This window comes from Schistocerca serialis, chromosome 2 (genome assembly GCF_023864345.2).
Source record: "Schistocerca serialis cubense isolate TAMUIC-IGC-003099 chromosome 2, iqSchSeri2.2, whole genome shotgun sequence".
Taxonomy (NCBI): Eukaryota; Metazoa; Arthropoda; class Insecta; order Orthoptera; family Acrididae; genus Schistocerca; species Schistocerca serialis.
In genome coordinates, this window is record NC_064639.1 from 306,578,122 (window position 1) to 306,590,812 (window position 12,691).

The 12,691-nt window shown below is 39.2% G+C and overlaps 1 protein-coding gene across 10 annotated transcripts in view; it reads right to left on the bottom strand.

The window, feature by feature from the left end:
- The window catches only part of LOC126457080 (2',3'-cyclic-nucleotide 3'-phosphodiesterase-like), a 183,323-nt gene that overhangs the window by 143,702 nt on the left and 26,930 nt on the right, over positions 1-12,691 (bottom strand). For all 10 annotated transcript variants that reach the window (XM_050093092.1, XM_050093088.1, XM_050093089.1 and 7 more), the window contains one exon: positions 9,633-9,989. In XM_050093092.1, the coding sequence (XP_049949049.1) occupies positions 9,633-9,940 (308 nt within the window). In that variant the 5' untranslated portion in view covers positions 9,941-9,989. The remainder of the gene's footprint in view (positions 1-9,632; positions 9,990-12,691) is intronic.

Consider the following 12,691-nt stretch of genomic DNA (forward strand, 5'->3'; position numbering starts at 1 on the left):
TTTCTTTTTAGCTGCTTAAGGTATAAACTTTGTTGTTTTGACAGAAAGTGATTGCTTCTCAAATGGGTAATTTTCAAAATTAGTGCCTCCATGAAATATTCAACAGTTCTCTGACATGTCTCTAATGTATCTCTGTCAATATGGACCCATTGCTTGTATTCTACTGTTTCTTCAGGGTCACAGTCTTTAAAAGCATCTTCAAAAAAAGCTTCTAGTCGCATTTTTCCTGGACATTCCTCACAACATTGCAGCACATAATCTTTTGATTCCGAACTGCATACAGTTTTTTTTCATCAAATCCTTGTCGTCAACTTGGAAGGGTGTTGCTGAAGCCAACATTAATTTGACATTTTGAAGAATTGCACACACACACACACACACACACACACACACACACACTGAATGTGATCCAGAAGCACGAACTATAGTGCACCATTTTGGCCCAAGCTCACAAAATTTTGAGAAGCTTAGTCGATTTCCATGTTGTTTACAATAAGCAATGAACATTCCTTTCAGGTTACAAAGGAGCAGGCATTTCTGCTTGTGAATCTTTTCCCCATTTATTCTTACTGCAACACAATCCACTTTGCCGAGACATAAATGGGAAAACTCATCATCTTCACACAAAAAAAAAAAGGTGAGGACATTTTCTTTTACTTCAACACTGAGCTTTTCCCCTTTTCGGTTTGCATGTGTTGCCAAAATCTCATCTTCCATCTTTAGTTTCCTAGCCTTCTTCACCGTTTTAGCTGGAACAGCAAATTCTTTAACCAGTTTTTCAGTAGTACAGCTATTTGAGGCCAGGATCAAAATTTGAACTTTACTGCAATTACTTGAAGTATGAAGTTTAATCTTAAGTTCTTCAATTAATATGTCTGTATCTTTACAGTTTTGGCACTCCTTGGTTTGTATTTGTGCAATACCTACTTTGCTCACACCAGCATCAGTGGCAATTACCGTAGTAATGCTGTCTTGGGCTTTCAGAACCTTGCACTTTTCATCTATCCCACTGAATCCCTTTTGCTGATCTGTTGAAGCTTTAGTGGTGACTCTCCATGTGATGATAATGAAGTAAAGAATGAAGAAAGAAAAAGTAAACAGTAAAGCAAGCATCAACAACATACATATCTTCAGTGGATGGTGATTCTTGCTTATCCTGGTGGGATGATTCTTTTTGGTCCACTTCATGTCTACATTTGGTACAAATTTTCTGACCAGGTTTTAGTCAGTAACTTCAGCCTATCAGCATTGCAATGGGTTAATCAGCTCCATCTGATCCACCAAAGTAGCAGCAGAGTGCATAGGTCTCTTGGTTCATTTTATACAATAGTTTATTAACCTATAACAAGCAATTTTGAAAGCTCATGAATATCCTGGCTTGATGCATAGCAGATTCAGATTTGTTTGTATAAAAAATATACAATTTAGCATATCGTAACATCTTGTTTCAGAGCTTACCTTCAGCTATTATGATTATTCATTATTTAAACACTCAGTATTCGACACTAAAGATTGTACAAAGTCAACAACATAAATTACACTGTGCAGAAGACTGACACTGGGAAAACTGACAATAATGAAAGCAACAATGGAGAGTGGTGATTCACCAATGTCTCACTGCTGCAAGAATAGAGCATTAAAAAACTAATGCTGCTTTATAATGCTGATGGAAAGTGGCTGGCAATATATATGTGCACCACCAAGTCTTGTAGGGTTAAAACGTTCTAAAGTAAAATATAGCTTATCGTCGCGATCTTCTAGATTTTATAATCTGAAGAGCATTTTCTGAGGTTTTACTATGTTTATATTCTATACTGGAAAACAATGTAAAAAACACTTCTTATCAGCATAGTTACATTCCCTAAACCATAGGCAAATACTACTATTAAAAGACATTACAGCTATAAATTTTTTTAATTTTCAACTTCAAATTGTATTAATTTTTTGTATTTATCGATAATTCATTTTCCCTGCATTTGATAGGCATTCTTACTCATCAATATGCAAGATTCAGAAATTACACAATACAGCTTGGAAAGCTTAAAGCATGCTCTTTCCAGCTGTGGTAAGGTAAAAAGGACCGAACAAGACTCATTTGAGTTCTTACCCCCCCCCCCCAAATACCCTAAAATTTGCATGTATATAATTTTGGCGAAATTTGTAGATGCATATCTTTTCATCTAGATATCTTATCTTAATTAATTTTGATCCACATATAGACATAATAGGTAGGAATAACCCTCTGAGGTTTTGGTGTGATTGGTTCATATGAAAAGTAGCAGTGGTCGGTCAAACCTTGGCTCTCGCAATAGCACGACAAATTTTTTAGCCACTTTAGAGCTTTGTATCTATATTTAGGTGTGGCTACATTCCTAATTTTTGCCAAGGTGTGATTAAGCATAAAAAGTTGTCTATGTACATTAAATCAAATGATCAAATGTCATCTAGAACATTTAAAAGAGCCTAGCAAACTTGGCGCATTTGCACCTTCGTATATGATGCGGAGATGAGTAGCCTCTCTTTAAAAGCCCCTAAAACTTCAACCACTGAAGATACTGGATTGAAATTCACTAAATAACCATCAAAGACCATATAGAACCTTCACACCAAATTTCATTAGATTTGGAGAGGGTCGAGTGGGGACACTTTCTAATATTGCTCCCTTTTGACGTGGAATGACCCTATATCACTGCCTTAAAATTCTGAAAACATTTAACCAGAACAGCATCTTCTCTGAGCAGAGACTTTGTAGCAGCATCTGGGTTCCATATCTCCCATCAGACTGCATCTCATCAGCAATGACCCAGCAAATGTGATATCGGGTTAACCATGTGCAGGCCAAGGAGTTCCTATACACAACTGAGTGGCAGTGTATATTGGGGTCAGTTTCATCCTCTACACCAGGGCTTCCCAACGTGTGGTCCGCGGACCCCTTAGGGGTGTGCCGGCCCTTTCTAGAGGGTTCGCAGCCACCTTTCACCAAATCGTGTAAAATAATGAGTAAAATTATTGAAAAAAAAATGTGAAAATCAAATTCATCATCCCCCCCCCCCCCCCCCCCCGTTTGAAAAACATGTGTACTTTTACTTCAGGTTGTATTCCCAAGAAGCCTTTGCGGTTCCTAAGTGAGAACGCATACACAGTTTAGTGACAGAGAATGCGACTTCTCTGATCGACTGTTTCGCAACAATATGGGGGTCATTTGTGCGCCGGCTCGCGGCGATAGATGCATTGAAACCATGTCATCATGGATTGTGTGGCTACTCCCGCCAGAGGTTCGAGTCCTCCCTCGGGCATGCGTGCGTGTGTGTGTGTGTGTGTGTGTTGTCCTTAGCGGAAGTTAAACTTAGGTTAATAGTGAGTAAGACTAGGGACTGATGACCTCAGCAGTTAAGTCCCATAGACTTTGCATACAGTTGAACATTTTTCTTCGGATTTCACAAAATATGCATGCTCCTTGCACAACTGTAGCAAAACAGTGGAAGTGAACAGACCACAAGCGACAGCTTGTAAACAGCAAACAGTTTGGACGTGACGTTGATTGCTCTTGGAGGAAGGCAGCTCCAGCGAGTGAAATGTCAATTACCAAGTAATTTTAATCAGGCTATAGTGTGCTGAACAAATGGAATAAATCCACTAGTAAGTGTCTGGATACAGTGGGAATTCAAATTGGATCGTTAATTTCAAGGTGTTTTCATTCATCTCTAAACCAAAGACTATTGATACTTCGGGGGTGGGGGCATTGGGAACATGGCACCTACATTAAGAAGCTTTCAGTTCCCATGGGTTTCGCTCTGAAATATAATGTTACTATGCTCTTTGTAGTAACCAAAACCAACTGCGGGAATGGCCTGGGCTGCAGATCGGAGCCTCCAGGCGGGGAAGCCGCCGGCGGTGGAGCATGTACCACCGGGTAAACACAAGGACGAGTTGGACGACAGATCAACAACAACCGACAACGACCGACTATGACCGCCACAACAAGGAAGAGATAAACAACGGAGGCTTGTAGAAACCACAACACCAAACACAAACAGTAAATCCACTCGGAACCAGAGCCAGGCAAATGTCAACAACGACCAGAACGCAGTACCGCCGAGATAGAGACGCAATCCAGAGTGAGTACCAGACTGACTGGACTAGGGCAGAGCGGGTCCCTACATACGAAACCGGAGGGAGCGGCTATTGGCCGCGATCTGCACATGGTGTAGCGGTGGCGCCCTCGCTGCGTGAGAGCCGCTGCGCAGAAGAGCAGCCGCGGACGCGGTGCCCTCTATGGGCTGGCCACGTCCACTTGTTGTGGCGCGTGTTCAACTTCCGCGGCGGGAGGTACTAGACTCTTGACTGACTAGGGGTTCGCCATGGATTTTCAACTGAAGAAGGGGTCTGCCAAATGAAAAGGTTGGGAAGCCCTGCTCTACACGTTTGGATTGTCCTGGAACAAATTCTACTCCATCACTGTTGTTGTTGGTGGTGGTGGTCTTCAATCCAAAGACTAGTTTGATGCAGCTCTCCATTTTACTCTGTCCTGAGCAAGGCTTTTTATCTCTGAATAACTACTGCAACCTACATCCTTCTGAATCTGCTTCATGCATCCATCTCATGGGGTCCCCTTATGATTCTGTACCCTCCGCACTTCCCTCCAATATTAAATTGGTGATCTCCTGATGTCTCAATGTCTCCTACCAACCAGTCTCTTTTTTTTAGTCACAATGTGCCACAAATTTCTTTTCTTCTCAATTATCTTCATTACCTCCTCATTAGTTACATGACCTACCCATCTGACCTTCATCGTTCTCCGGTAGCACCACATTTCAAAAGCTTCTATTCTCTTTTTGTATACACTGTTTATTGTCCATGTTTCAGTTCCATACACGGCTACACCCCATACAAATACCTTTAAAAAAAAACTTCCTAACACTTAAACCTATATTTGATGTTCATAAATTTCGCTTCTTCAGAAACACTTGCATTGCCATTGCCAATCTGCTCTCCCTACTGTAGCCATCATCATTTAATCTGCTGCCCAAATAGCAAAATTCATTTACTACTCTAAGTGTCCCGTTTCCTAATCATCATCTGATTTAATTCTACTACATTCCATTATCCTTGGTTTGCTTTTGTTGATATTTATCTTATATTCTCCTTTCAAGACTGTCCATTCCGTTCAATTGATCTTCCAAGTCCTTTCCTGTTGCTAACAGAATTATGTCTCCAGCAATTCTCAAAGTTTTTATTTCTTGACCCTGAACTCAAATTCCAACTGCAATTTTTTTTTTTTTTTACTCATTGCTCAATATACAGATTGAGTAACATTGGCAATAACATACAACACTGTCTCATTCCCTTCTCAACCACGGCTTCCCTCTGATGTTCCTCGACTCTTTATAGCTGGCATCTGGCTTCTGTACAAGTTCTAAATAGCTTTTCACTCCCTTTATTTTACCCTGCTACCTTCAGGATTTCAAAGAGACTCAGCTTTATCAAAAGCTTTCTCTAAGTCTACAAATGCTATAAACATGGGTTTGCCTTTCTTAATATACCTTCTGAGATAAGTTGTAGGGTTAGTATGGCCTCATGTATTCCAACATTTCTCTGGAATCCAAACTGACGTTCCCCAACATTGGCTTCCACCAGTTTTTCTATTCTTCTGCGAAGAATTCATGTAAATGTTTTGCAACCATGATTTATGACATAGATAGTTTGGTAATATTCACACCTGTCAGATGCTGCTTTCTTTGGAGCTGGAATTACTCCATTCAACTCTCTCATACATCTGGCACACCACACGCAATAGTTTTGTCATGACTGGCTCTCCTAGTTTTGTCATGACTGGCTCTCCCAAGGCTATCAGTAGATCTGACAGAATACTGCCGACTCCAGGTGCCTTGTTTCCCCTCAGCTCTTTCAAATTCTTCTCACAGTATCACAGCTCCCATCTTACCTTCATCCACATCCTCTTCCCATTCTATAATATCACCTTCAAGTTCATCTCCCTTGTAAAACTGACTAACTGCAGGGTTGGAATCCTGACTGAGAATGGAGGAAAAAAGGTCCACAAATGCATCATTGGCACAGTAGATGGCACAGACAAATGACAGTTCCCCTGGCATGCCATTATGTTCCTTGTGTGTTGCAGGCTGTATGATTGTCGCAGCATACTATAAGCAGCAGAATGATCCGGTATTCAAGTTGGAAACCAGCCAAGATGAAAACAGCTGAAAGGCAGCACGGCTGTACCAAAACAAGTATCCTCACAGACACTATCCAAATCATGTAACATTTGAAGCCTTTTTTTTGGGCATTCGTGTGATCATGGGTGTTTTGAGACAGCCGAACATGCAGGGAGGGAGTGGACTGTGCTTACACCAGATTTGGAGAACCAGTTTCTACAGGAGATTGAGATAAACTCTAGTACAAGCTCCAGGCAAGTGGCCCGCCAACATACTGTAAGCCAGAGTACGATTGTACGTATCATGGATGACAACTGTTAGTATCCCTATCACTTGCAATCCCATGGAAGTCACACTGAACATCTGTTGTGATGTGGATGCAATGCTGCACTGCACTGTGTTCTGGGACACTTTGTTCTTGTTGCATGCACACTGTCAATTTCTGGACACATGTTCATAGGGCAGTTTTTCTTCTGTTTCAAGTCAGGGATCCGTCCCTGCAGTTTGTCGGTTTTATTTATGTTCACTCTGCGCTTCTTCCACTCTTCAGCTTTCCCTTCTTTGCTTGGTACTGGTATTCTATCTGAGCTCTCGATATTCATACAGCTGCATCTCTTTCTGACAAAGGCTAATTTAATTTTTCTGTAGGTGACATCTATCTGTCCCCTTGTGATACAGGATTCTAAATCCTCGCATTTATCATATGGCCATTCCTGCTTAACTATTCTGTGCTTCCTGTCAGTCTCATTTTTCAGATGTTTGTATTCACTTTCACCTGCATCATTTACTGCATCTATAAATTTCCTCCTTTCATCGATTACGTTCAGTATGTTCTGTGAAGTGCAAGACTTTCTATGCCTTGGTTTTTTTTTTTTTTTTTTTTTTTTTTTTTTTTTTTTTTTTTTTTTTTAACCTATCTGATCCTCTACTCCCTTCACTATTTCATCTCTAAAGGCCGCCCATTCATCTCCTACTGTATTGCTCTCCCCACTTCTAGTCAATCACTGCCTAATGGGTCCTCTCAACAACCTGCAGTTCTTTCAATTTCTCCAGGTCCCATCTTCTTAACTTCCTACCTTTTTGCAATTTCTCCAGCTTCTATCTCCAGTTCATAACCATTGAATTGTGGTCACAGCCCATATCTGGCCCTGGCAATGTCTTACAATGCAAAATCTTCTTCCTAAGCCTCTGTCTTATCATCATATAATCAACACGAAACCTTCTGGTGCCTCAAGGTCTCTTCCACATATACAACCTTCTTTAACGATTCTTAAACCAAGTGTTAGCAATAATTAAATTATGTTTTGAGCAAAATTCTACCACATTGCTTCTCCCTTGGTTCCTTTCCCTCAGTCCATATTCACCTAGTATTTTTCCCTCTCTTACTTTTTCCACTATCAAATTCTACTCCTCCATCACAATTAGATTTTCATCTCCCTTACCTATCTGAATAATTTCTATTATCTCATCACACATTTCTTCAGTCACTTTATCTTGTGCAGAGCTGTCTGGCATATAAGATATTACTACTGTAATGGGTGGAGGTTTTTTGTCTATCTTGGCCACAATAATTTGTTTACTATGCAGTTTTCATAGTATCTTACCCACATTCCTATTTTCTTATTCATTATTACACCTACTACCGCATTACCCCTATTTGATTTTTTTATTTATAATCCTGTATTCACCTGACCAAGAATTCTGTTCCTCCTGTCACTGAATTTCACAATTCCCACCTGCCTACCCTCTTAAGGAATCTAACATTCCACACTCCACCGCACAGTACACCAGTTTTATTTCTCCTGATGACAACATCCTTCTGAGTAGTCCCTGCCCAAAGACTTGAATGGGAGGACTGTTTTACCTCTAGAATATTTTACACAAGACAATATCATCATTTAATCATACAGTAGAGCAGCATGCCCTTGAGAAAAATTACAGCTGTAGTTTCCCCTTGCTTTCAGCTGTTCACAGTACCAGCACAGCCAGGTCACTTTAGTTTTAGTTTAGTTAAATCACCCAGAATGTTGCCCCTGAAACTACTGAAAAGGCTGCTGCCCTCTTTAGAAGCCACATGTTTGTCTAGTCTCTCAACAGATACCCCTCCGCTGTGGTCACACCTACAGTACAGATATGTGGCTGGTGGGGATTGGGGGGGGGGGGGGTCTATTTTTTTTTATCTTATCTAATGAATTATAAAGTTTGACCACACAGGCCAGTTCTGGTGGAAGAGTTATTGGAACATGAAGACAACACGTGTAAAGTTGCTAACTCATTCATCACACTTAAATCAGACAAAGCATACACAAGATGCTGTAGGCCAAAAATTTTCAGCTCCAATACCAGTATCACAGACCATTACTGCCATCCAAATGGAGTTCATCCAGCAGTGGCAGGTGTTATGGAAAACTATGCTGAACATCCTGTTCCAATGTATGAGTACCCACTCCACATCCTATATTGCTGATATAGATGATTTATATGCTGCCAACGAATGGAAACTGCATGTCGTAAGAACCATGAACTGCCCGTGACAAGTTTTATAATGTACACTGTTCTTAGTATGTGTAATAATTTTACCAGGGCACAATATAATGCACATAAAGATTGGTGTACCTCATGTTTTCAAATCCCAAAAATCTCTTTACTTAATAACGTAAATTTATAATCATCCCTTCTAGTCAATTACACTTTGCTACAAGTTTCAAAAGAAAATTACCCTCTGACAATAACACCTAAGAGTATTTTAGATATAAATTTTATGTTACTTCACTGCTCTTTCATATCTGCAATGAAAAATTACTAAAAATGTCAAACAGTGATCACAAAACAAACACTCTGAACTGACATTTTCTGTAGACCTAAAAGATAACCGATACACTGATTCAAACTAACGTGTGGCAGTATCTGATTTTGGGATAGGAATTTTAGTTACCTTTTAGACGTGCCTCATACAACACTGTTGTGTGATAACATGAAAGTATGCTGAACATTGAAATGTAAAACTTAATTAGCTTGACAAGTGGTAGTTTTATTACATATGAACATTCAAATTACGTGCATCCATTATGAACACTACATAACATCATGACTACATATTACATGAAGTCCAACTAAGGATAGCTGTGGCCAGTTACCTATGAAATATTTCTTTATTTTCATGACCTAGTTTTTGAGCCTTTTGAAGCTCATATGCAGATGCGGAATGACGAAAGTTTACGTATTCATATCTGTAACATTACATTGGGCACAGTCGTAAGGAGATAAGAGACAGTTTAATGTAGTGCCCTCTGTGTTAGTTGGTGGCAAGTCATGTCAAAAAATAAATTTATTTAGTTACTACGACTGCCTGTATGGCAGTGTTAGTTTCAAAGTGGCATCATTTTTATTGTCATTTTGAATAATCAACATTATAAACAATGATCTGCAAATGATCATAACATCAGTGTCAGTACTAACCTGCCTCTGACTGTGAAGAATTGGTCTGCGGAGCATATTACAGCACCTTTGTATGTCTCTTCAATTTCTTTTGCAATTGTTGATTTTCCACTGCCAGCAAGGCCGCGTAAAATGAATATTGTTTTTGAGGTGCGTATGTAATCTACTGTAGATGGATCAATCAAAAAAGTGAAGTTTAAATACTGTTTACTTGTGGTTACTTTCTTTTCTGGTTCAACAGTTGTCAGATGGCACTGTTCTGTAGCAGTTTCTATAGTTTTGTTTTTAACTTGCACTTCATCTTGAGCTTTACCAAATATCAGACCCATTTTTAAATTAAAAGTGTACTCAACTGATCACAGTTCTAAATGCAAAATCCTGCAAAGAATTTTAAAATTATATAATCAGAATTGTGAAAAAAGGAAACATTAAAGTGTCAAGTGCAAACTATTTTTATGCTACACTTAGTTACATAAAACAGAAAAAAACACACATTATGGTCAGTAATAAAGTCAAATGGTTAAGGTAGATAATACCATCTGAATTTTAAACAATACCTAAAAAAAAAAAAAAAAAAAAAAAAAAAAAAAAAAAAAAAAAAAAAAAAAAAAAAAGCAACATAAATACCTAATAACTGACAAATCGTTAAAGATACATTCATTACTTCAATACTGCCTAATGGTCTGATTAACCAACTAATAAACGAAATACAATTTATTATAACTTGAAAAAATGCTGAGAAAGATTACAAGTAACTGCTCTTTTCCCTTAAGATGAATGGACAATAAACTGTATACAAAAATATACATTAACCTTCCAGACAATTTAGTCTCCAGCTGTGGTATCAAACTACCAGAGGAACAATTAAAAAATAAAGAAGTTGATTATCAAAATCCTGTAGTAATCAGATTATATCTGTGTGTAAACAGCAAAACAGTAATGTAACTGTTCTTTTACTTCTTGGTTCCTCATTTCTTCACTGTGCTTCTCTGCTAGTTCTGTTGGTACAAGCTGCTGATCTGCCACCACTGCTTTTTTTGCTACTAAAATTATTGGAAATGTTTTCGTATACTTGTCTTAAATAGGTTGGAGCAAATGAGATGAGACAGAAGAGAGAATTTTAAAAGCCACTGAGCACCAAACAACTTTTTTTTTTTGTCATCAGTCTACTGACTGGTTTGATGCGGCCCGCCACGAATTCCTTTCCTGTGTTAACCTCTTCATCTCAGAGTAGCACTTGCAACCTACGTCCTCAATTATTTGCTTGACGTATTCCAATCTCTGTCTTCCTCTACAGTTTTTGCCCTCTACCACTCCCTGTAGTACTATGGAAGTAATTCCCTCATGTCTTAGCAGATGTCCTATCACTCTGTCCCGTCTCCTTATCAGTGTTTTCCACATATTCCTTTCCTCTCCGATTCTGCATAGAACCTCCTCATTCCTTACCTTATCAGTCCACCTAATTTTCAACATTCGTCTGTAGCACCACATCTCAAATGCTTCGATTCTCTTCTGTTCCGGTTCTCCCACAGTCCATGTTTCACTACCATACAATGCTGTACTCCAGACGTACATCCTCAGAAATTCACTCCTCAAATTAAGGCCGGTATTTGATATTAGTAGACTTCTCTTGGCCAGAAATGCCTTTTTTGCCATAGCAAGTCTGCTTTTGATGTCCTCCTTACTCTGTCCGTAATTGGTTATTTTACTGCCTAGGTAGCAGAATTCCTTAACTTCATTGACTTCGTGACCATCAATCCTGATGTTAAGTTTCTCGCTGTTCTCATTTCTACTACTTTTCATTACCTTCGTCTTCTCCGATTTACTCTCACACCATACTGTGTACTCATTAGACTGTTCATTCCGTTCAGCAGATCATTTAATTCTTCTTCACTTTCACTCAGGATAGCAATGTCATCAGCGAATCGTATCATTGATATCCTTTCACCTTGTATTTTAATTCCACTCCTGAACCTTTCTTTTATTTCCATCATTGCTTCCTCGATGTACAGATTGAAGAGTAGGGGCGAAAGGCTACAGCCTTGTCTTACACCCTTCTTAATACGAGCACTTCGTTCTTGATCGTCCACTCTTATTATTCCCTCTTGGTTGTTGTACATATTGTATATGACCCGTCTCTCCCTATAGCTTACCCCTACTTTTTTCAGAATCTCCAACAGCTTGCACCATTTTATATTGTCGAACACTTTTTCCAGGTCGACAAATCCTATGAAAGTGTCTTGATTTTTCTTTAGCCTTGCTTCCATAATTAGCCGTAACGTCAGAATTGCCTCTCTCGTCCCTTTACTTTTCCTAAAGCCAAACTGATCGTCATCTAGCGCATTCTCAATTTTCTTTTCCATTCTTCTGTATATTATTCTTGTAAGCAGCTTCGATGCATGAGCTGTTAAGCTGATTGTGCGATAATTCTCGCACTTGTCAGCTCTTGCCGTCTTCGGAATTGTGTGGATGATGCTTTTTCGAAAGTCAGATGGTATATCGCCAGACTCATATATTCTACACACCAACATGAATAGTCGTTTTGTTGCCACTTCCCCCAATGAATTTAGAAATTCTGATGGAATGTTATCTATTCCTTCTGCCTTATTTCACCGTTAGTCCTCCAAATCTCTTTTAAATTCCGATTCTAATACTGGATCCCCTATCTCTTCTAAATCGACTCCTGTTTCTTCTTCTATCACATCAGACAAATCTTCACCCTCATAGAGGCTTTCAATGTATTCTTTCCACCTATCTGCTCTCTCCTCTGCATTTAACAGTGGAATTCCCGTTGCACTCTTAATGTTACCACCGTTGCTTTTAATGTCACCAAAGGTTGTTTTGACTTTCCTGTATGCTGAGTCTGTCCTTCCGACAATCATATCTTTTTCGATGTCTTCACATATTTCCTGCAGCCATTTCGTCTTAGCTTCCCTGCACTTCCTATTTATTTCATTCCTCAGCGACTTGTATTTCTGTATTCCTGATTTTCCCGGAACATGTTTGTACTTCTTCCTTTCATCAATCAACTGAAGTATTTCTTCTGTTACCCATGGTTTCTTCGCAGCTACCTTCTTTGT